The sequence below is a fragment of the Enoplosus armatus genome, chromosome 22, assembly GCF_043641665.1.
Source record: "Enoplosus armatus isolate fEnoArm2 chromosome 22, fEnoArm2.hap1, whole genome shotgun sequence".
Taxonomy (NCBI): domain Eukaryota; kingdom Metazoa; phylum Chordata; class Actinopteri; order Centrarchiformes; family Enoplosidae; genus Enoplosus; species Enoplosus armatus.
Genome location: NC_092201.1, coordinates 3161984 through 3185920, shown reverse-complemented (window position 1 = coordinate 3185920; position 23937 = coordinate 3161984). Strand labels below are relative to the sequence as shown.

Here is a 23937-nt window from a genome sequence, read left to right as displayed (position 1 = left end):
ATTAACGGGACTCGAAATGTGACAAATGTAAAAAAACAACAACAAAACGTTGAGTAAAGTTTCATGAGAGGCACAATCTGGGGCTGACCTATACTGTCAGTTTCTGAATATGTTAAAGGAGATTTATCATGTTGGCAAGTGAAATGTGGTCTGTGAGAAGCTAACGTTACAGCGCAGTTAGCATTCACTGGGATTAAGTTGGCTAACTAGTCCCAAACAAATGTCATTTTTAAACCAATGCATTTGGCCCAATGTTGATGGAAATGAAGTTCGCTAACAAGTTCATAGTGATAATTTATGACAAAATGTTAGCATGGAGGACCAGATACAGTAATCTGGGATGGTTTTGTCTTCTGTTTTTATCTCTTTGCGCCTCTCGGGCCACCACAAGTGTGTTATCCCCCTCCATGTGCCATCAAGTATCCCTGCAGTAGTTGTTGCCACGATTTTATCTTCAGTAGTCAAATGTCTGTTCATTCTCATTTTGTATTGGAAAAATGGAAAAGCACTGAAAAACCATTTGCTCTGTTACTCACTGAACCACAGGAATGCTGTAATTTAATGACACCAACGTGGTCACCAAATTTAGTTTCACATGAAATAGCAGTTGTGTCTATTGTGTGTATGTGTCTTTGACTGACTGTGCATTGTGTGAGTGACGGCATGTTAAAGAAAAATGATAACGCATACTTTACACCAAAGTATCCTTGATTACTTGGAAGAGGTTTGATGTCAACAGAGGGCACTGCTGCACTCCAAATAAAGAAATACTTGGAAGAAAGAGAAGTGGCTCTGTTGACTGGCTTTCTGTTTAAATGACATGTGTAGTATTACTGGTTATGAGGTGCCACTGCAATCACAAGCCTTGTGTGTGGTAGGCAGCTGGTGGTGGCATTGGCCCTGTTGAATTCCTGTTGCATTTAATGAAAAGGCAGCATTTCCTTTGAAGAAAGAGTGGCACAAAACCCCACGAAGAGCTCTTCTGAGGATTTTCAAATCCTTTTTTTTATCTAAAGAAATCAGTTAACAGTTGTAGAAAGTTACTGAACAACTAAAAACATCATGGTTTAAGTTGTCTGTGACTTTGATTTCTCTTCCTCAGTCCAGTTCTGCTTTTGTTTTCATTTATTTTTAGTCATTATTTAACCAGTGTAGTTTCTTTGTTTCCTGTGTGTTTCTAGCGTAAATCATAATTCATTTGAATAGTTAGCTGTCATAGAAGTTAACACTTAGGTGGGGTTGGGCGGCATTATATTATATATACCATGATATGGTAGAGATTTGTTTACAGTGATTTTACTCTGCTGTTTATACTGAGCTAGCTGTCGTTTTAATACTGTTTATCTGGTTGTTTTGGGCCATTGTGGGCAGAGTTGCAAATCTTTGCCATAAAGCAGAGCTTTTTTATGGCAATATTGGATTCACAGGATTTTTGCATTAATGTGATGAATTAACTTGATGGTATTTCAGGTATTTAATTCACTGGATTTGTCAAACTCTCCAGATAGTTTGGCATAAAATTCCATATTATGATGGAAGATTTTGTCCAAACTGCTGACTCCATACAAGTCTGCAGTCCCTGCTTGTCTGCCACACAGGACTGACTGTTGTAAACAGTTCAGTATTTTTACTCACCTAACGAAACGGTTTGAGATGTTTTCTGAAGTTTCTGAAGAAATTTCACTTGTAAATGGAAATGTTAAGTGGAAAAACAGATTGCTCTTGTTTTTGTCTCCACCTCCACTCACTTTCAGTGTATCTGATGAGCGATACTACACAGGAACGATGGTTTCGTTTTAGTGAAAAACAAAACAGACAGAGGTCTAAAAAAACACACATTTTATTGTACATGATTCACAATGAAGAGAACAATAAAAACCACAGCATGCAGGGATCTAAGTACCTGATCCAAATTACAGCTTCAATAAAACTCCTGAGGTACGATAAGAAAACACAGTTCAACAAAAACCCTGTAATTGAACTCTGCTACACATTAACAGATCTACATCCAACTGACAGTGCAGTATATCAACAGAATTAGATTACGTTTACTTACACAACAAAGGACTGTTAAAATGTATTTTCATCTTTACCCAACATGGAGGTAAAAGAGTCATTAAGCTATGAAATAGGACAGGAAATAAAACAGGACAATCGATATAATTTGGTGTAACCAAATTTCTCAGTTTTCTTTATTTGAAGACGTGAACTTCATAAAGTATTATGAGGCACAAGAAGTTCATTACAACACATTTTCTATTGATAAACATACCCTGATAAGCACAAAGGAAAGTTAAGGGGGTTACATATTTAATTCTGTAGGTAATTAATTATATGCTTGGAGTTATGATTTACACTGAGAAAGATTTATGCCACTACGTATTTGACTAATTACATGTGAGGCATCACAATGGAGGTAAATTGTTAGTTTTTATGTTAAGAGTCTTGGTATATCTTGTGTGTCTCAGCCCAGAAGTTTTTGTCGTTTGGCTGTTGTTAAGATTTGTGTGTGTGTGTATTTTTGTTTCATTTGAAATTTTAAAATGTCGAGAGAGACAGAAGAGATGTGGGACAAAGATCCCGTCGTAGTTGCCTTGTATGTGCCTTACACCCTGGACGCCCCCTTAGTGGTGATCATGATCATGTTTATGGATACAGTTGAGTTTTGTGACATTCACGGTCTAAAGTCTCTGCAGTTTGTTTCAGTTACAGTAAGTGCTGGTTGTGACTGAGCATGTTGGCATGTTTGTAGGTACAGTAGTAGGTTGCTGGTCGGGGGGTCAGCGAGCTGCCATGCGAGCCATCCCTGGGTTAACAAAGGAGAAATTTCTGAACATCGTCTGGTCAACGCTGTTGATGAGCGTTCGGTCAGCACACGACAGCCGGGGCTTCTCATTGATAAACTCTTTGTCGAAGTTACTGCAGTCACTGGGCGACGTCTGCAAGGACGGTAAAATACATTTCAATAAACACAAAGATACGTACAATACAGTACTGATTTAACAGTCTGACAATCTGCTGTGAAACTCCACATGTTCAGCATTAGATAAGAAGGACAGCTAACTGTCGGGATTAGAAAAGTAAAACAACTTTGGTCATCAAATTATGTAGGATTATTTCCATATTGATTAATCTGCCACTTATTGTCTCAATCAATAGTTTGATCTATAAAATGTCAGAAAATAATGAAAAATGTCCAGAAATCCAAGGTGATGTCTTCAAATGTCTTGTTTTGTCCGACCAACAGTCCCAAACCCAAAGATTTTCAGTTTAATGTCACATAAGACAAAGACAAGCAACAAATCCTCACATTTGAGAAGCTGGAACAACATATATCAACATTAGAATCAAAGTATATACATACTGGTAAATTGAATAACATAAAAATGATTGCAATTACTTCCCTGTGTTCATAATGTATATTAAAAAATTGAAATTGCCACAACATTCATTTAAATTGCAATGTTTACACTGGAATGTATTCTCTGCAGCTAGAAACAATCAGGCCCATCTCTTTTAGATATGGCTGTGTTGGCATGACGGTGAGTGTAGAGTCCCTGCTGTGAATCAACTGTAAATGCACTTACTAAAGTTGGCCTGAAGGGCGGCGCCACCTGCCGCTGTTCCAGGGCGCTCCAGTCGGTGCTGCTGAAGAAATTGTGTTGTCTGATGTTTCCCTTCACTCCCAGTCGCTCCTCAGGCTCCCTCACAAACAACTGCAGCACAAACACACCGGAGGTGACAAACTGTACATGACTGCTCCTCTGAATATTGAAACTTTATTTGGACCCCATCTTTGGAGCTAAAATGCATTGTTGTGTGTTTCTGTACTGCATTTCTGAGAAATCAGCTGTCTTTTCTGTTAATGACGTTTAAGTGTTGTATAGGAGGTATTTTATTCTTTCCATGGTGGTTATAAAGAGGTCGACCAGCACTTTTGAGTGATGGGGTTCCTTCCCAGATTTTCACTCTTTCCTCCTTCTTCTTATTTATTTTATCCCACAAAACTGAATTTTTACAGACAGTAAAATACTGTAAGTTAGTCCCAGAATTACTGCTTCTAAAGATTAATTTAGTACCCGTTATACCCCCCACACACATCAACACACATAGTGTCTGACCTTGACCAGTATGTCCTTGGCGTCTTTGGTGAGCCACCGTGGATAAACAGGGTTGTCTGTTCGTATGGATTGAAACAGCTCCTCTTCATCACGACCGTGGAACGGAGACTGACCGATCAGCATCTCGTAGAGCAGCACTCCAAACGACCACCAGTCCACTGAGCTGTTGTACTTCTGACCCAGCAGGATCTGATACACAATCACACACACACACACTGTTAAATTAGGCAGTGTAGCTGGAAGTTACAGCCCATGCAGTGAATCAATGTCGATTTGCCCATTAATCTAAAATCTTGTATCAATAAATAAACACACGGTGTGTGTGGTCACCTCAGGAGCGATGTAGTCGGGTGTCCCACAGAAGGTGGACGTCCGCAAGTCATCCTGCATGTTCTCCTTACACATGCCAAAGTCTGCTACCTTTATATGACCCTCAGAGTCCAGCAGCACATTATCCAGCTTTAGATCTCTACAGAGGAACAGGAGGACACAAGGAAGCAGTTCTCAGTTTGGCCTCTTGTGTATTGTTCAGCATCAGTGGCTTACACTTAGACTCTACCTGTAGATGATTCCTTTAGAGTGCAGGAACTGGAGTCCACAGATGATCTCAGCTGCATAGAAGCTGCAGGAGGACATAAAGAGGAGGGAGACAAAAAAAAAGACATGGGGTGTTTTACTTTTGTCTTTCCTCCTTGCTCAGTGCAGTTGTCATAGGAGACAAAAGGGCCCAATCACAAGCTGACAATTACAGGTGTTGATAATGCAGTAAACTTTAAAACAAACATTATAGATTTTATTCAAAAGTGATCTTGTTTTCTGTATTTGTATCTGAACAAAGTATGGTACAACGTTACATACGTGGCTCTGTGCAAGTCGAACTTGTGACAGTTCTGGATGTGGAACATGAGATCCCCTCCGTTCAGATACTCCATCACGAAGAACAGGTTCTCCTGGGACACAAAAATGCAGAGAGGTCACGGCCGTCGTTAGCTGAGGAGGGTTGGAGTGAATGACTACACATGGGCGTCGACGTGGTTATTACCTTGGTCTGGAAGGTGCAGTAAAGGTGTGTGAGGAAAGGGTTTTCCCAGGCTAAAGAGAGGACGCTCCTCTCCACCATGGTGCACTCGATGTCGTCGTCCATCAGCACCACGTCCTTTTTTAGAGCCTTCACCGCAAAAAACTGCCCGCTTTTTTTCAGCTCGGCTAAAAATACCTGGAAACACAACAAGACCATCTAAAAACTGCTGCGGCTGGACACTTCATATTTTCCTGTTGCCCCCCATGCCTAACAACCTCTCTCTCATGCCGTGGCAAAAACCGCCGACATCATAACATAACAAAGATGCTGAATCTTTCCCCTTAATGTTCTTTTTGTTGTAATCACTATTTGCACTATTTTCAGCATGTGCTGTTTGCTCAGTTCTGATGTAAATCCTCCTCTGTGCTTTTCTTTTCTTCTTTGAATCAGACCGTCTCCTGTACCTTGCCAAAGCTGCCTTTCCCGAGCATCTTGTGCAGGATGAAGTCGTCGACAGTGAATCTGGGCTGATCCTTCCTGGGAACAGCGTACAGAGGCTCCTCTTCTGTCAGCGCCTCAGTGATCGACCTGCTGAAGTCGGTCGGCACGTCCCACGAAACACCCTGCAACTCTGCAGGAAGAGGCAGGTCAGGAGGCAGGACTGAGAAGTAAACGCATGATATTATCCATAAGAAATATCAGACTTTGTGAGAGTGAAGATTTTAGAGGTTGTGTACCTTTGTTTGCAGGTGTAGCTGTGGCTGGTACACCCGTTACTAACCCAGATGGAGCTCGGACCATTCCCGGCTGGCCAACGCCTACTGGACCTTCTCGACCAATAATGTCAGTTTCTTTGGTGCTTCTGGCCTAAAGGCAAAAGGTAGGACCGGCTTCAGATTGAGGTTTAGGGGGTTCGATCCAACATGTTGACCATTTAAACACACTTAAAATCTGTCACCAGGAAACACAAAACCTAAACAACACACCTTAAAGCACTCTTAAACTTTCATGCATGCTCCAGTCTATACCATGCTCCAGTACAACATTTAGACATTTTGAAAGAACAGAAGATGCGTTTGTCTGACCTGCTGTTTACTCTCGATGATGGCCAGAGCTTCAGCCATCAGTTTTTGGTTGACCCCACAGAGGTTGGCTACTTTCTTCTGGCATTTATGATGGACGTTCATGCTACACTCTGCACACAGAAAACACAGTTTGCCATGTAATAAAAACATGCCATTTGAGAACACAGTTTTGAATCTATAATGAGCATGTCACTGATTGTTCACATGTAATGTGATGCAACAATGCTTTGAAAAGGGGACGTAAAGCTAGTTATGCTAGCTATGCTATGTGCTTCATTTGTTTGTTGTAATTCATGTAATTCTTTACATAGAGTACGTACCGGCAACACCACATGCACCCAAATACTGTACATCGGGAAATATACACTACCTAAACCTTAACGCCTCGTACACATTGAATGCATCAGCGTTTTGGCTCGTATTGGAAATGTGATTAATTTCACATGGAACGCTGCGTCTTCCAGCTGTTGTGGCAGCTGCAGTGTGTTTGTGCATATTACTGATGGAGAGTGTTGAAATGTCTGCTGTTGTGCCAGCTGTTGGAAGTATATCACGTCGTGTTGTAGAATTATTGTTGCTGTCCAGTGAAAACCACTTTCCGACTTTGGTGATTTTGAATTTCTTGCATAAACTGAAGGATTAAATGTTCATTTTACAGACAGCTCTTATGTCTTTTAAAGCATTTGCTGACCTCTGTGTGCCCTCTGCCTTGTCTTGTCATGAAAAGTTGCTGTTTTGTATTTCACGGGACAGTGACAGTTTATAATAGAAAATATCTGTTGTTTGTGGCTGTTTTTATCCAACGACAGTGGCAAAAATTTATTTTAGGCTCACAGCGTTTGATTAGTGACATCAGTTGTGTTGACAAAAAGCCTGTCAGTGTGTACAAGGTGTTACCCTACGAGACTTAAGTCCAGTTTCTTAACACAACAAGCTGCATAAAACCACAGAAATCATAAAACTCCCGCCTCTCACCCTCACATTTGAGCCCCTGCTTGGCGAGCCCCCACAGGAGAGTACCACAGTGTTCGCAGAAAGTGGGACTTTTGTAGTTGTAGACTTTAAACCTGTGGGGCATGTCGATCTTGAAGCGCTCCTTGTGGATCTGCAGCACACACATCACATCATACATCTTATCATGGAGGCCCTAGTACAGGTTTAGCCTTGCAAACAGGTTTGAACAGAAGCAAACAAAGCCCAAAGCAGCAGTATAAACACTTCCTGTATCCAAACAGTGGGTGGCAGGTCTGTCCTTTTACACTGTGTATTACAACAGGAGGTTTTGCATTCTCTTTTGGTTTCATGCATGTTAACTCAGCAGGCATGTGGCTGAGGAGGAAGTGAAACAAGAGTAAGATAAAAGCAGCAAATGAGACAAGAATGCCTGGTGTAATGATACCTCTGCATGGGGTGACTACCTGATTAGTAAGCATTATAACCACAAGTTTACAAATCTCTTACACATGCTGTATCGGCACCCTCCGGATTTAACTGCTCGGAGGAGGCGACACGCTGTCGTAGGGCATTTATGAAGCAACGAGTGTCTGTAAAGTCTGAAAATCAGTGTGATGCAGATACTTACCATCGTTTCTTTGCTGTTGATGGCTGAACCAGTGCATTTGGCGATTACTTTGTCTATGCATTTTTTGTGAATAGCTGCATTGCACTCTAAAAGACACAAAGATGACACAGTTAAGGCACATGGGAAAGGGGAAAGACGGCATCACTGAAAGTGGAAAATAAGGTGACACTCACGTCTGCACTGGTAACCCTGCTTGTTAAGACCCCTGTGGCGGAAAAAAACAGGTGAAGTGACTAATATGGTAATGAGGATAACAAGATCTGTGATATCTCAGTTTGTCACGTACCAGACAAACTCTTTGCAGACGGAGCAGAAGGTCGGCTGAGGGAAGAACGTGGCGCTGAACTCGTGACATTTGACAATGTGAACTTTGGCCTGTTTGATGGCACCTCGCCGCTGATGGAGGGCGAACAGACCCTCCCTCTCTGGCTCGGACTCTGGGTCTTCCTCCGTCTGACCTGCAGCGTCTGAAACGCATCATGCAACCTTTTTATTTAAAGAAGAAAACGACATGTTGTGCTCAGCTTTCTCTGGACAGAGTGATAACTTACTGCCAAGAAGATTTCACACCTAGATTTTCGATTTCTCACCTTTTGAGGATCCAGAAGTGTTTAGTTAGTTAGTCTGTGCCACCTCATATGGATGAGCCAGACAGTCTTCTCTGTCGCTGCCCCACTTTGTGATCTAGCTTTATAATGTTTGCAGTTTAACATGCCTTCTCTGCGTCCCTAGTAAATTGATTGGTGTGAGAAAATGCAGCTCTAAACTTTAATAATAATGCAACGTTACTTTTTGTTGATTGACAAATTGGTCAAATCTACTGTAAATTCAACTATCCCAAGAAATTGATTACCTGAGTGTGTAAGTACATTGAGAACCACTAGAAACCGGATTCATATTCATATTTTCCGATACGTATCGGTGCTGCTTTGGTAGATTACTGCCAAGTGAACGCACTATGTGATGGATCAAATCACCTGCTGAGCTGAATCACACAGATTCTGATGCATTTCATTTCCACGTCAGTGTACTTACTAGATGGCGTTTGCAGTGTGATGTAGTTTTTATTTAAGCGGAGGCCTCAATTATAAAATACTTCATTTGTGGTCATACTAGGATCAATAATCTCATGTCTGTGCATGAAGTCCAGAGCTGGAGGAAACAGCTAGCCTTACAAAACATGCCAACCAGGGATAGCTGCATAGTTTCCTTATTTACACAGTTTCTATTGTTGTAACCCACACATGAACAGAAATGTGAAAAGGTCACGTCTGTGTCCTGCTGAGTCACTCGGCTGATCATGTAAAAATGTGGGATTTTAGATTATCAGTCAGTTAGACCAACGTTTAACGGTTTATTACACTTGGATGAGTTGCACATGTACAGTCTGTGTTTGTATGTAGATCAGGAGGAAGTTGCACAGCACACCAAATTGTCACCGTGTACCAGTCGCTGTGCCACCTGTTGTTGTGAGCAGTGATTTCCTATTTGCTGGGTCTATATATAGAAACATGAGATGGCTTCTTCATTTTAGTTCTCAGTGACTTCTCAGGCCTTGGCATGGTGTTAATGTCGGGAAAGCACCTGTGAAAGTGATCCAACGCAAAGCGCACGCACACATCCACTCGCAGCAGTTATTTTTCTTTCTTTTCTTATTTTTAGTTTGAGAAAATGTAATTAGGCAGGGACGATTAAGGCCCATTAAAACACACGAGGGTGCAAGTGATACAGGCTTTTATGATCACTTCAACTATATTTATACAGCATTTGACCTTTTTTCAGCCCAACAAAATCCCAGATATTCCCTGGAGAAATGAGGGCTTAAAGCGCTGTGTAAATGTTGCTGTTCTCTACCATGACTTGGTAAAATATTGATTCAAGATATCTGTTACATAAAACCATTGAATTGGAAGTTTGAAATATCTGTGTTTGTCAAAAATTATTCTGTGGTTTAAGTTTCACAGATTTTGTTTGGACGATTGATTTAATTTAGTGGTTTAGGGGACGGGGAAACCCAGTGTGTCACAGCATATTGTTGTTATTATAACGGATGGGGCGGCAGTAGGTTGAGTTACATACGTTTGAACCACTCACCACTTTTCTCCAGATAATACCTGGCCTCCATCCGCAGGCGGCCCTGTGGCTTCAGCTCCAGCTGACACAAAAAGAAACAAGAAGGAAAAAAGACAAACTGAAACAAAAGCAATATTTTAGAAATTCATGAGTAAAACAATGAGAATGAAAAAGGATGTGGATTCAGGATGATGATGATGCATGAGCTCTATTATGGAGAAACAGTGCATGTAATGCTGTTTGGCCTCACAGAGACAGACAGACTGTCTCACACTTGATTTGATTAATCTGTTTTACTTTATTTGTTTGTTTGATTCTTAGTTTGGTAAAAAGAGACAGTTGGCATGAAGCTTCTGCTGTCACCCAAAGCCAAGTCTTTCCAGGGAAAAAAGAAAAATCTGGCGCACAAGAAGAGATCTGTTTTTAATTTCTGATTAGTTAAAAATAAATTGAGGAAGAGGAGGGTAATTAGCATGAGCAGTGATGGCCTCCATTACCTGGATATTATTAGGATGTAGCTCAGGCTGAAGTGGGATGAAAAAGGTGACGAGATGTGAAACTGAACCCCTGTCTGGGAATTTTTGGGGTGTTTTTGCTTTTATTAGATGGTGGACAGTAGAGAGATGACAAGGAATGTCATGAAAAATACACAAGTACACCCCCATTATTTACATTTTTACCATGTAAATAAAGCATTCTGGGATGAAAATAGAGGGAGATACATGTGCAGATTTTATTTTAGTTAAAGCTACAGTGGTTTCATGCTCTATAATGAATCACAGAGTCTCTGTAATATTATAAAGAGTATGTTCTAGAGCTGCTCTATATTTTAGTGTTATGAGATGGCTTTTGTTGTGATTTGACGCTATATAAATAAAATTGAATTGAATATTTCTTATTAGAAATAGCAAATTTCAGCATGAAAGCAATGCCTTTGTCATGTACCTGAAAATGACATAACAGATGTCAATAACTGAACTTCATTTCCTAACAACATAACAAGCTCTGTTTTCTCATGAATTCTTGGTATTCAGTCGTGTTAACTAATTGTCGTTGAGTCAGTTTGTGTTCGTGAGAGCTGCTTGTACAAAACATGAAAATAATCAGCCACAGCCTGTCTGACCTGTCAAAGATTCAGTATAGACCTTGACTGCAGATGTTTTGACATGTCATAGCAGGACAAGCACATGTGTAGGCGATAACATTAATGATGGCTGCATTCCAGTTAGGTTTTCCAGTTCCAGGCTGTTGTGCATGCTGGCTCTCTGACATGTACACTTAGATGGAACACAGCCATCAGTAATGTTATTAAATACACCTTTTCCTGCTATTATAAGTTAAAATGTCTCCTGTTCATTCATTTTTAATGCCTAAAAGGATTAAACATTTGGTCTTTTGACCCAAAAGTGAGTCAGCCAATCTGTATTTTTGCTAATAGCCAAACAGCTGGTCCGTGAGAACGAACACACACACACACACACACACACACACACACCCATCCCGCTGCACTAACCCAGATCTCCAGCTTGCCGTTCTCCTTCTTGCATCGTGTTGCCAGCGAGTCCAGAGCCACCGTGGCCTCAGACTTCAGCTCCGCCGTGCGGTCCTTCACCATCACGTGCATGATGCGCCCGCGGTGGACGTGGGCATCGAACGTGGTGCTCCACGGAGGGTACATGGTGGGCTTCTTCTGCTTGTACACTTGGCCCTTTTCTGGAAAAACAAAAGGCAATAATGAGAACGCTGCTTTATTGGAAGACTCTTTGACCTTTTGGATGGAAAGAAGACGAAAATAAAGTTCCACTGAGTGATTTTCACTTTCACTATACAATACCTAGAAACAATTGAACAATGAACAAATGATCTTCGGACGGGGTAAGAGTTTTAAAGCATTGAGAGACTTGCGTTGTTGGTTTTAGTCTTTGTAGGAGATTTGTTGACATTAACAAAAGTGTAGAATATTACGCGCTTCCTCCTTTAAGGTTTTAAATCCCAGGTTTTGATTAATAACATCCGGAAGATGGTGAAGATTTCCTGCCAGTGATGAAAATCGACACCAGGAATTAATCCGTGCAAGTAGGATGAACGTATAGAGTTTCACTCTCGGGGGATTAGATGCTCTTTTACAGTCCCAAGCTGCCATTGAAAGCTGAAATCCATCACGCCTTTACATTAAAATATGGTAATCTTATGCCACGTGCATAGTCACGTTGGTTAGATGTTATAACTTTACATCTTATTCTCCTGCGTTTGTCGAGGGAAATACATTCAGTTTGCGTCGCAGGATGTTGGATATACCATGTGAACGTTTCACCACCTGATCAGCAGACCTTTATGATTATCGCCTCACAGTGTTGAGAGATTTTCGAACGCACCACATGTCCAGAAAAAAAAAAAAAAGCTCTCCTGGCCTTCATAATTGACATCTGCTGTTTTTTTTTTTTTATCTGCAATAACATCCCAAATATCCACTTACATAACAGCCACATGTCATCCTGCTGTTGCAACAATAAAGCCCGTTAAGCTTTTTACTCCCAAAGTGATCTGCGGCCGTCTCCATCAACGGCTCATCGCCTGTATGTCCACCGGCTCTGCCAGCTGCCGTCTTTGCCGATTAAAGCACCCAGAGAGGAAAAAAATGTCTGTTTCTCCCCAGACAGATCAGGCTACGTCAGACTCTGTGAGTTTCCTTGCAGCGTTACGCAGACTGAGAGGTGACATGTTTTGGTGTCAGCCAGTACTCAGTCAGTTCCTGTGTTATTCTGTGAAAAAGTACAGAGGTGGCATTTAGACTTGTGTTCTCATGCCTCTGCTGCTTTGAAGGAGTTCTAATTTTCCTTTTTTTATGCACTGTAGTTGTATTGTCAAATGTGTTAAATGAAGACATTAAATTGGAGTTTGTTTGAGTCGTTAGATTTAAAGTTATCGCAGTTTCAAACCTGCTCAGGTGTAAACACACCACAGCTGGACCTGGCCCTGATTACTAAATGTGAAATATTTCATTCACTCATTTGAACGTGATTCTAAAAGTGGAAGTTAACCAAGAATGGCCCTCTGTTTGACTATAGTGGCAAGCTGTCGAACAAGATTTCGCGTTAACACGGGGATATAAACTAAATAAAAAAAGGAAACTGTTAAGAATCAGTTACACGAGCTATTACAGACAAACGGTGCTTATTTACAAGTTGTGTTACGTGCAGCCACAGGGCTACAATCGCATTAAAAGGACTCCCTTAAGTCCGGCAGTTTTCTATGTTTTTCATTTTGTTGACAATAAGAAAAACATGAAAAGACAAAAACCAACAATTGATCCTACTAACAAGTATTGTCTGTTTAGCCAAAGCCTGATACATCTTCCTCCTCTGTGCCATAGAGCTCCATTGTTGTTAAAAACACATCAGTGAGCCGCACAGTTGCACAGGGTGACACGTTCCTTCATTACCATGAACACACACGCACCCACCTACACCACCCTGCTGCTGTGAATACCAACTAGAGCATCAAATGTGTATTAATCCGCCGCTGAAAATAGTCCCCAACAAATGCACTATTTACTTCTGTTTGAGTGACGTTTGCAAAAATGTACAGTGACCAGCTGTTTTAGGTAAAATGAAGTTATATATTTGTGAGCTGTTTTTAAGGATGTATGTCTTTGGTAGGAACCAATAGGCTTGGGTATGGAAGACTAACAGACTAACACATCATTGGTTTTTGTTTTTTTCATGGGACTTGTTGACAGTAATATAGAGTATTATCATCCTTATTCTTTAAGGAAAGCGCTTATGAACAAGCTTGTGGTATTAAAGGCGGCTACAGAGGTACAAAAACAAAAACTTTAGTACTTGATACCTACAGTAAATGTATAAATGGCATTTTATATTCATATTATTTTATAGACTAAACAATTGATTAAGTAAAAAAACGTCATTACTTTAAACCTTAGTAATCTAAGTTAACCTCCTTGAGTTCAGCCGGTGCTTTTGGCCAATCACAATGCCTACTTTATATTCGAAAACAAAACGATGAAAGCTAAATGACACGGGGGCCTTTAATGCTGCAGGTCTGTGTACGACTCGCGCTGCACAGAGTCAAAGAAAAGGAGCCCGAACACTCTCAACTTTGTAGAGGACTTCAAAGAAAAAGCTGTTTATTGAAGCTTCCCATCTATTTTATTTGAAGATGAAATCGGCCGCAGTGAGCCAGAGTGCCTGCTGGGAGCTATCTTCTTCTTCTTCTTCTTCTTCTTTTTTTTTGCCAGTTTCTCATCATCAGCTCCTAGTTTCATAAAGTCAGCATGCTGCCAGTGAACAAGGTTTCTAAACCTTATTTTATGTGATGTTACGGAGGTAAATTCTAATATTGTTTGCAATGTTTCACTTAAATATTGTTCCTATTTAAAAAGAGTGGATTCCTGTATCATCGCTCATCTCATATGAGTTGTATAGTATTGTCTGCTGTACGTCTCTGGTGTTTTCCTGCTTGTCAGTCTTCATTCGGGCTTAAAGAAGATCTTTATCTGAGGTAAAGTGAAATGAAATTACATGACATTGTCCCTCCAGTGAGTCAGTATTGTGTAAATGAAAGAGGCTCTCTCTGCTGCCTCGTAGGGCCAGTCTTGTGGTTTTTCAGAGGAAAAGAAACGTCAGAACCCTCCTCTTTCCTCTCAGTGACTCTCTGTTTTTAGCTCTGTCCTGCATTCATACTCACCAGTGGTTAAAGATAGCCAGACGCAGAACAAAGATATCTGTGTTATCATGCTTTCCCAAAGTTGTGACATTGAATGTGAATCAACAACAATGAAGATCTTTAAAAAAAAAAAAAAATGAAGGATGTTTAAGAAAATGTATGGACCCACTCGCATTTACAGTACTATCTTTATCTCTAACTTTATGGAGCCTGCCATCCTATAGCTCAGATCTCCTGACAGTGTTACAGTATATATATATACTTGCTACAGTTACTACAACTATATGACGCCCAGTAAGGAAGTTTCTTAAAATGAAACTATGAGTAGTTGATTCTCTAAGAAAATATTTAAATATAATCTGCGTGACTCCTTTCCTACTTTTGTCATCTGCATTTTGCACAATAATCTAGTGTCAAACAGTCTAAAACTAAAGATACTACTTCTACATTTCTATATTTATTCTGTGGTCGCTTCACTGAACATAAAATGCATGACTTCCTGGGTGGCAGAGGAATACTTTTTTTTTTTCTGAGAAAGAGCCAGTGAACACATGTTGCTTACAGGAGCAAATGCAAAAGCTTTCAGCAACTGGGATTAAAATTGAATGGCTATTTGGTGTGAGCAATCTGTTGAAAGCTGTAAGAAATACATGTCAATGTATATTATTAAGTACTATCATATAAGACAAGGAAAAGCAGCAAACCATCACATTTAAAAAGCTGAAACCAAAATGAACGTTTGGCATTTTTGCTTAAGAAATGACTCAATTAATGGTGTCAAAATGCTCCATTAGATTTATTTTAGGTTAAAGTCTTCCCATAGACGGCCACAGTGCTGCTGTCTTGATCAATTCCACTATAAACAGGTATGTAATCGATTATCAGCACATTTGACTTGGACGAAGCTGATTCTCAATATAAGTGCTGAGAAATTGGTCTTATTCTGGTATCGTCACTGGTAGTCGTTTAACCGATTAGTCAGTACACAGAAAATGAGTTGTCAACGATTCTGATAATCAATTAATCGTTTTAGTCTGCAAAAACATCAAACATCCTCAGGTTCCAGCTTTTTCTGTTTTATATCATTGTAAACTGAATATCTTTGGGGTTTTTGGACATTTGAAGAGCATTTTATAGACTAAACCCAAGCAGTCTCTAACCTGTGTCGATGGCCTCCTTCATGTAAACAGCGCAGTACGGGTTCAGCACCTCTTCATGGTAGGCCAGACTGGGATCGATCTCAAAGTTGGAGAACCCAATCCGCAGGAAAGGCGACATGGCTGCAGGTTTTGACTCTCTGACCTCTGCGCAAATATCCAAACAACCTCCAGGAAACCTTGCGATGATGCCTTCCGTGCAAAGAGATGAGATTTCTCAGATTTTTGGAGACGGCTTCGGTGTCGCTGTCAGCCACCTTTGCTCCACCGCAGCACACGCCGACTGGCCCCTTTGCCTCCAGAGGAAAGATAGGCTGGCAGGGGAGGAGGAGGAGGAAGAGGAGGAGGTTTGCCGTTTTCCGCCCTTGACACTTTAAACAACCTGACAGAGGAAGAGGCAGAGGCAAAGACAGAGAGATATTTCATCATCCGTGACACCGTAACCACAAGAGATGTCTGTGAGCGAGTTTTCCCCTGCAAACTCAAACTTAGACTGCTCCAGCTGGCTGCCAAAGCAGGGTTTTAAACTGAACCGACAACAAAACAACTCCCCACATGCAGACAAAATCTAATCAAAAGTGTCTATTCTGCAGGGGACAGGAACATGTTTGAGACGCCTTATAGTTGTTCACGCCTAAGAAACTAAAGCAAGATAACAAAACCAGCCCCCTGAACCTGAATGCAACAAAAACAAAACCACCCATACCTTCAGGACTTGTAAACACCAGCTGTCACACTTGGCAGAGCCTTTGAGCACCTTTTATAAAAATACAACAATCTCTCAAAAAATCTCTCCAACGTCTTCTTTGTGTGATCAACCACAAAAATAAATACAGTAACCACATCTGCTGCCTCTACTGCAGCAGTTCTGATGGCACAATCTTCGACTTGGTGACGGTCGATGTGATATTTGAGGCCTGCCGGAGAGCTGTGTGTTTTTGTGTGTCAGTCCCAGTGGTGGAGAGGAGGCCGGGAGGTGACTATTAATAGAGCTGAAATACTAAACGCAGATCAGGAATATGCGACCGCATGGGCCTGAGTCCGCAATACTTGTTGTCATGGTCATCGTCAGAAGATGGCCACCTTCTTTACTGTAAACCTCACTGACCCTGAGTCACTGGTGTCATGTGAAAAGGCAGACATAGAAACATGTTAAGTTCAGTAGGTGGATGAAATATTTATATTAATATATTTTGTGCCAGCAGTAAACATTTTAACATTTTAACAGTATTTCATTTTTTTATAAGTTTAAATATCCAAAAACACAGAAGGTGTGTTAAGTTTTAAAGTTCTAAGGAGCATTTTAGCGGCTCATTGTTTTGGTTTTATGGTTCGCAACTTATCTGTTTTGGTTCACTCTCGCTTCTCTCATGAGGCAGCTGTTTTTAACAAAACACCCTAAACCCCCCCCTGTACGCAACCTGATCAGCATCAAACAGCAGACTGACAAAGTTAATGAACATAGCGGAACATTTAGCAGTTAGAGAGTGAGATATTTCCCTCAACCAGAGCTAAAAGCAGAGTAAATATTGGAAAAATGACTCCAAATGAAAGATAATTTTGTGTAAATAAGCAACTGTTGGAGGTAAAATGTCAATATTGTGTTTACAACTTGTTCCACAGTCCCATAAGTGGCTAAAACATTACTCAATGCAGGTTTATTACAATATTGTATGAGCTGATCCTTTGTTTTTAAAGTGAAATCTTTATCCACATAGTAACATGTAACCAAAGTACTAGTAAGTATAACATTTCCCTCTGACATGTAGTGGATATAAATCAAGTGAAGTACCATTATCTCATAGCTGTATGAGTACAGTATGTTAATAAATATTTGCTTCCAACCTCTAAGGAGCACTAATTGGGCTTTTGCAGTGTTGTCATACTTACATACTGCAGGTTCTGTAAATACTAAAATACTAATCCTGTGAGGTTTACACTACCTACTGATGTTGATAGTGCACTTTTTGGCAGGTACTACAGAAGACATTTATCACATTTTAATTGCTCGGTCCATAAAATGTCAGAAAACAGTACAAAAACGCCCATCGCTATTTACTAATGCCCAAGCAGACATGTTCAAATGACCCTTTTTGTCCTTCCAACATCCCAAAACCACAAAGTACTCCGTTCAGTATCACAGAAGACAAAGAAAACCACCACATATTCACATTTGAAAAGCTGGAACCAAAACTTTTAGTACTCGTTTTGTGTGGTTTATGAGCTGTTGCCATAGCAGCTGTATCACCTTTCACACGTTTTTCACATATTCCTTTTCTGTTGTGTGTTGAACTACGATCAAAACCCAAGCGGTTATAGCCTACATGGTGAAGTCTAGTTAATGTAGTCATGTCCTACATACTTTTAACCAAATTATTTGACTCTGCACGCAGTATGAAACTGGAACACAGCTGGAGCCTTGTTTTATTTTTAATAAACTGTTTGTAGACTTTTATACTGACTCACTGAACACCATTATATCCCATTTAATTAAAACAGTTACAATGTGAAGCTGATCATATCAACTAATGACTCAACTAATGACTTAAACTATCATCACTTTAGAACAGTTTGATTACCTTTTTCAATTATAAAATCTGTTTTTTTTCCCCATCAAATCTGCATATAGTTATGCACATATAGTAAGAGACTGATATTGATCCTGATATTGAAATTCTCACACACCTAACACCCACCCAACCACACACACACACACACACACACACACGCTCCTCCTGCCAACTCAGATTCAAACATGGGAAATGTGCAGAGCTGCAGCCTCCTGTGCAGTTTGAGCCCGTTGTATGATTCTGCGTTCATGCAGGGGGAGTGAAACTTCCGGTGCCTAAAGTCACGACGATGTAACCACACTTCCTGCCTCTTATTTTTCATTTTGAAGCTTCACAGGTGGGGCAGTCGCAAACACTAGATTGAAAAACACAAACTCAAAAACTCAAAACTGCTCTAAGGTTTGAAAAGGTGGGCAGAGAACAGCTAAGATGAACCAAATACAAGTTAGCAACTAACAAAATATGTTCTCACTGTAAAGAGTTTCTTCTCTCTTTGATGATCCTGATATATTTAAGATTAGTTGATTTAAAATCCCAATATGTACGTGCTTGAAAATAAAGGCCTATTCTACTGCTGCTGTTTCACGATACACGTTACTGATGTAAACAAACCTTTTATCAGCGTCATAAAACATTAATAACTTAGATTTAGTTCTGTATTAAAAGACCTGCAATTTAAATTTGCTGGTGGTCTGTGATCGTCGCAGATTATACCTTCAAGAAAACTTCCCTTTCTGACATTTGTGTGTGATTTAAATTGCAATTAAAGATGTTTAGTTTTATTTCACATATAGACTTCTCTGTATACCAGACCTGTTTTCTTTCCTTTATAACCATAGCACATCTGTGTACAAATACCACATGTCTGGCTCGATACTAGAACAGAACTTTCTTCTATTAATTTCATTGATACAATCACATCTTGGCGATTATATCAATCAGTCGTCTGGCAGTAAAGCCTACTAGTTAGCGCTTTTGAGGAAGTGAAGTCTAGTAATATTTGATTCTACTTGTTTCTGTATCTGTGAGATGATTTCAGTCTGTTGTTTCTTTGATAGAGCGAGTGTCTCCTTCTGTCTATGGAAAATTGCACCAGCCAAGAAACTACTTGTAACTTGAATAATTTTCATTTTGGCTCAATCAACTAGCTGGACAAGGTTAATACTGAAACTGGATGGATGTTTTTGTTGACTGAAGTTTTATATATGCTGTTGCAGAGAGGGCTTACTAAATATTTTGTATGGGTAGTTTTTTGTATGGAAGTCTACGCTGCGAGTCGTTCTTAAGTGCTCCTGTTTTCTTTGCAAGTTAGTGTTCTTGTTAAGTCTATTAACTTGGTTAGCTTTAGGCCACTAACATTCATTAATGTTTCATGCACATGTGGCACAGTTTTGAAGCAGAGGGCCAACACACAATATAAAGTTAAATACTTGAAAGAATACTCAAGTAAAAGACACCAAATACTGTACAGCTGATTTGAGCTGATGTAAAGTATGAAGCCTGCGGTGACGTCCTAATGGGATTACACCGTCTATGCCCTCTTTCTTTCTCATGAAGTAACTGTGCTCTAAATGTAAGAGGATTTAGAACAACACAGGGGTCATTGTTAAAACCTTTGATCACAGTCTAATGTGCTTTTCCACATGTAAGGACATAAACACGGTGTTCATTTTAATGTCTCATTCTCGTGAGATAATCTTGGTTATTTAATGTCGAGGCCAGTGAACAGGAGCTGTCAAATCTCTGTGGCTGATGTTTACAGCCAACAGAGAGAGTAAACAGACTTTATTGTGTTGTGTTGTCTCTGAGCTCACACTTTTATGTGTGCAGGCATCAGGGTGCCATCTGAGGCGGTGGATTCACTTCACTGACGCCACCCATGGGCACTCAAATGCCACCCCAGCCATCCTCAAACACACAAGGGGAGATGGAGGGAAGGTCAAGCACCAGACCTTTCACAAACCTTTCACGAGGGAGGGAAAAGTCAATTGAGCCTCCCACTTGACCCTCTGTACTGAGCGCCATCAAAGCACAGTGTGTGTGTGTGTGTGTGTGTGTGTGCATCAAAGCTTTTTGAAGTAGCCAAAAGAGGAGGAGGGAGATCTCTGTTGTTGTTGACAGGAGGTCCGTGTGTGACAGAAGCCTTTGACAAGAGGCCGGACACTTCAAGTGTCCCTGAAGTGGTCACTCATTCAAAGATGGAGCATTCTGCACACAAAGGATGTGACCCTCAACAGCTCACATCAATTAATTATCCTGCAAGTAAAACTATGACTTAGCAGTCCATCAAAAAGGCACAAATTTAGAGCGTTTTGTAGCGTGAAAAGAGGCCATTTAATGACAAATATAATCCTGTAACTGCTGTCGTTTCCCTCAAGAGATGCAAATGTGTTTAGTCTAATTGTTCATGTAACTGCAGGTGTTTACATTTATCTTACAGCTATAGTTTCTAGTTACTTTGCAGACACACAAAACATGTGATCAGTTTTGCCGTATTATACACTAAACTACCAAATACACACATACAGTAGTTACAATCACTTCCCTCTCAAACATGCTGAATTTATTTGCAAGGCAGGAATGTAACTACTTACATTTACTCAAGTTAAGTAGTATACTTTGGTACAATTGTACAATTTTGCACGTTTTACTCCATTATATTTATTATTATAGCAGATTTTACACACAGAGAGCAAATTATCTGTTTATGTAAGATGTCTTATCATAGATGAAACCACCTAAATGTTTTTAAAGTAGTTCAAGTTACTGTACATATCAAAGCATAATTAATGATAATCAAGTAATATATATAATAATATAACACTGACAGGGTCATTATGCTGTATAATGAGTACTTTTACATTTGAAACTTCCTCCATACTTGAATGCAGTAGATTTATTAGATGTATTTTTACATTGTAATATTGCTACTTTTACTTAAATATAGGATCTGTTTATAAAATAAGTGATACTCCAAAGATACTGGAGAACATAGTTAAAAAAGAATATAACCCTCAACTTCACCACACAATCAATGCCAATTATTAGCATCATTAATGCATGCAACTTCTTACTGATCAGCTCAGTGATTTTCATCCCTTCTGTTTCTATATGTAGCCAAACAAGCTAAAAGAGCCCCCACTTATTGTGGATACAGTGTGAAAGGTGTTAAATGTTTGCTTCAAAAACCCAAACTGAGAAGAACATTATTGCAGCAAACCGCAGGAACAGTTTAGTTAAAAATAGTAAAAACTTTGTAAAAACAGTGAAAATATTGAAGACAGTGTTACTAACCTGCAGCTGAAGTTAGTGTTCGCAGACAGAAGCTGCTCTCCATCTGAACCTTTCTCTGACAGACCGCAGGGCAGCAGAGGCGGTGCATTTAACCGTGAAATCACGAGGCGTTCGTGGACTGTGGGAATATTAGGATTCTTTGGAAAGCCTGCACTAATGACGGTGTTGAAGGAAAGAAAAAAATAGCAGAGGAAGAGGGATTTGTTTGTTTGTTTGTTTGTTTGCGCGACATCCACACTAGATATGACACGTTTAAGGAGGCGGGTTTAATAAAGTAGATCATACATTTACATACTAAAATAAACATTTTCTAAGCCTAATCCCTGCTTCTGCTACAGTTCTGTGCCATCTGGTTTCTAAAATAGATAAAAACAGACCTTAAATTACCTTTTACCGTCGATGTTTTTGTGCAGGAGGTAATGTACCTAAGTCATTGCAACTTCTGAGTAGACATTGAACGCACCATTGATCTATCCACCCACATACAAAGTGAAACTTCTTTGTGAAACAACCAGAGAAAGAAGAAGAAGTTATAGGACACATTCAGCGAGATCAACTGGGAAAGTCATAGCTTAAGTGTCTTTGATGACACGGCCCTTAATTCAGTAAAAACAAAAAGTAGCTCTCATTTTAGTACAATTGAACTTTTAGAGAGCTGCTTTTCTTTTTTCCAGTAAGTTGAGTAAAGATGTTGTTGACAGATTGTGTTTTTTGGGGAGTTGTATAATGCAGAATTCATCATGAATTATTAATAAGTTGTAAACTACCAACAAGTGTCAATAAAGTATTATTTTATTTTTTTTTACCACAAGACAGTGACCTTTAACCACCAACCGCAGCGATCAAACGGATCTGTTCTGCTTTGGGATGCTTACTCAGGTGACAGTTTTAAGATAAAGTTGGTGCTCGGTGGAAGGTTAGCAGAGTTTTTCAGAGAAAACACAGTTTGACTCATCAAATAACAAAATTAACATGTAGTGAATTGACACAGCAACACGCTAAACTGACTTGAGTCAATACTTCCCTCAACAGACATGTTCATTATAAGCTTCAACAAGGTATTTTTATTGCAGTGATATTATATTGCATTGCATAATGTTGTGCATGTCTAACCCCTGTAGTCTCTATGATTTATTAATGCAAATTATAGGCACTATCAGTGTCTTTTGATTCCTTTATCTGCCCTCTATAATGTGTTTTAGTCTTGTATTTTGTCTTTAAAGCTTGTTTTTCATGCATCGGGAATTAAAAGACATTAATTTTAGCATCTCAGAACAAGAAAGAAAAACAGATTTCTGCACTAGTATCAAGAAAATGTCACTTGATTTCAGAAAATGCTTTAAAAGAGTTGATATTGTGAAATAATCTCATTTTTAAATAATTAAAAAATAAATCTTAATTCAAGAAAATAAGATTTTAGAATGAAATTAAGCTTTTTTTGGCAGTGGAAAGAAAGATTACCAAGTTGTTCAATAAATAATAGATGTAATATTTAGTGTTTTCTCCACCAGGAGGTGCCAGTGTTCATGTAATGGCCTTTAGGTTTGCAGCAGGCAAATCCTTTAAGGTGGATTGTTTTGGGGGAAAGCAGTGAGGGACAACAATAACACCTGAAAAAGTAATAATTTGACCTGAATAAATGTTCCACATTGAAATGTAGTTAAAAATAAAAGTAATGTATATTTAATTTATGATTTATATATCATCACCAATCTGTGACCATTACATTGAGCGTGACTAAAGGCTAGTTTTCCATCCGTCCATATATCTATTTTATTCATCCATCCGTCCTGTTCAGCAGTCCGCCTCTCACAGCCAATCACAAATCAGGAGATGAGAGACTCTAAGTGCAGATAACACAGCAGCAGATGCCTGGCTGCCTTCCACGTTCACCCAGAGGCCTCGTCTTTTTTAAATATCTGCCTGGACATCGCATCCATCATGTTTGTCATACACTAAGTAATGGATCTTGATTTAAAAGTTTTTTATTTGAAATGCACAGCAGAATATGAAAGCCTGTGTGTGTGTGTGTGTGTGTGTTGTTGAGGTCACACTTCCTCTTCCTATAACTGATGAGTGTTTAGCAACTTTCAGTGTTTCCCACTGAGTGTAGTTGGAACAGTCGTAATTACTGATCACTATTCCCACGGAGGAGAATTATGATGCACTCACTATAAACTGTCATGTTAGTCCTGTTAGTGTGTTAAACATGTGTTCACTGTACGCAGGCTGATAGTGCTGAACTGTACCGACCTGTCCTTTACTGTCCTTTACTGCCCTGTAATGTTCTTTTATTGTATCGTAGCATATTCTACTGTGTTTATACAGTCCTTTACTGTCTGTCCTAT

General features: G+C 39.7%; 1 protein-coding gene across 3 annotated transcripts; it reads right to left on the bottom strand.

Annotated features, from left to right (window-relative positions):
• Nucleotides 1-1822: 1822 nt before the first annotated feature.
• Nucleotides 1823-15860, bottom strand: prkcq (protein kinase C, theta). 3 transcript variants are annotated; one of them, XM_070929292.1, is made up of 17 exons: nt 15729-15860; nt 11396-11595; nt 9889-9964; nt 8096-8252; nt 7983-8014; nt 7810-7895; nt 7203-7332; nt 6228-6337; nt 5913-6009; nt 5607-5803; nt 5164-5337; nt 4980-5071; nt 4681-4743; nt 4452-4590; nt 4122-4310; nt 3588-3716; nt 1823-2939 (listed from the first exon to the last, which is right to left on the bottom strand). In XM_070929292.1, the coding sequence occupies exons 1-17, from the start codon at nt 15844-15846 to the stop codon at nt 2781-2783; spliced, it is 2148 nt and encodes a 715-aa protein (XP_070785393.1). In that variant the 5' UTR covers nt 15847-15860; the 3' UTR covers nt 1823-2780. The 3 variants fall into 3 exon arrangements, with proteins under 3 accessions (XP_070785393.1, XP_070785391.1, XP_070785392.1); XM_070929290.1 differs by having other exon boundaries at nt 5607-5773; nt 5880-6009; nt 8096-8276; nt 9904-9964; XM_070929291.1 differs by having other exon boundaries at nt 8096-8276; nt 9904-9964.
• Between the last annotated feature and the right edge of the window lie 8077 nt (nt 15861-23937).

Bases quoted from the DNA above. Each gene is read 5' to 3' on its own strand.
- prkcq (XM_070929290.1), bottom strand. From the start codon at position 15,846: ATGTCGCCTTTCCTGCGGATTGGGTTCTCCAACTTTGAGATCGATCCC. The intron at 4,744-4,979 runs GTATGTAACGTT...GTCCTCCTGCAG, and splicing joins TTCGACTTGCACAGAGCCAC to CTTCTATGCAGCTGAGATCA. The intron at 4,311-4,451 runs GTGACCACACAC...ATTGTGTATCAG, and splicing joins CCGACTACATCGCTCCTGAG to ATCCTGCTGGGTCAGAAGTA.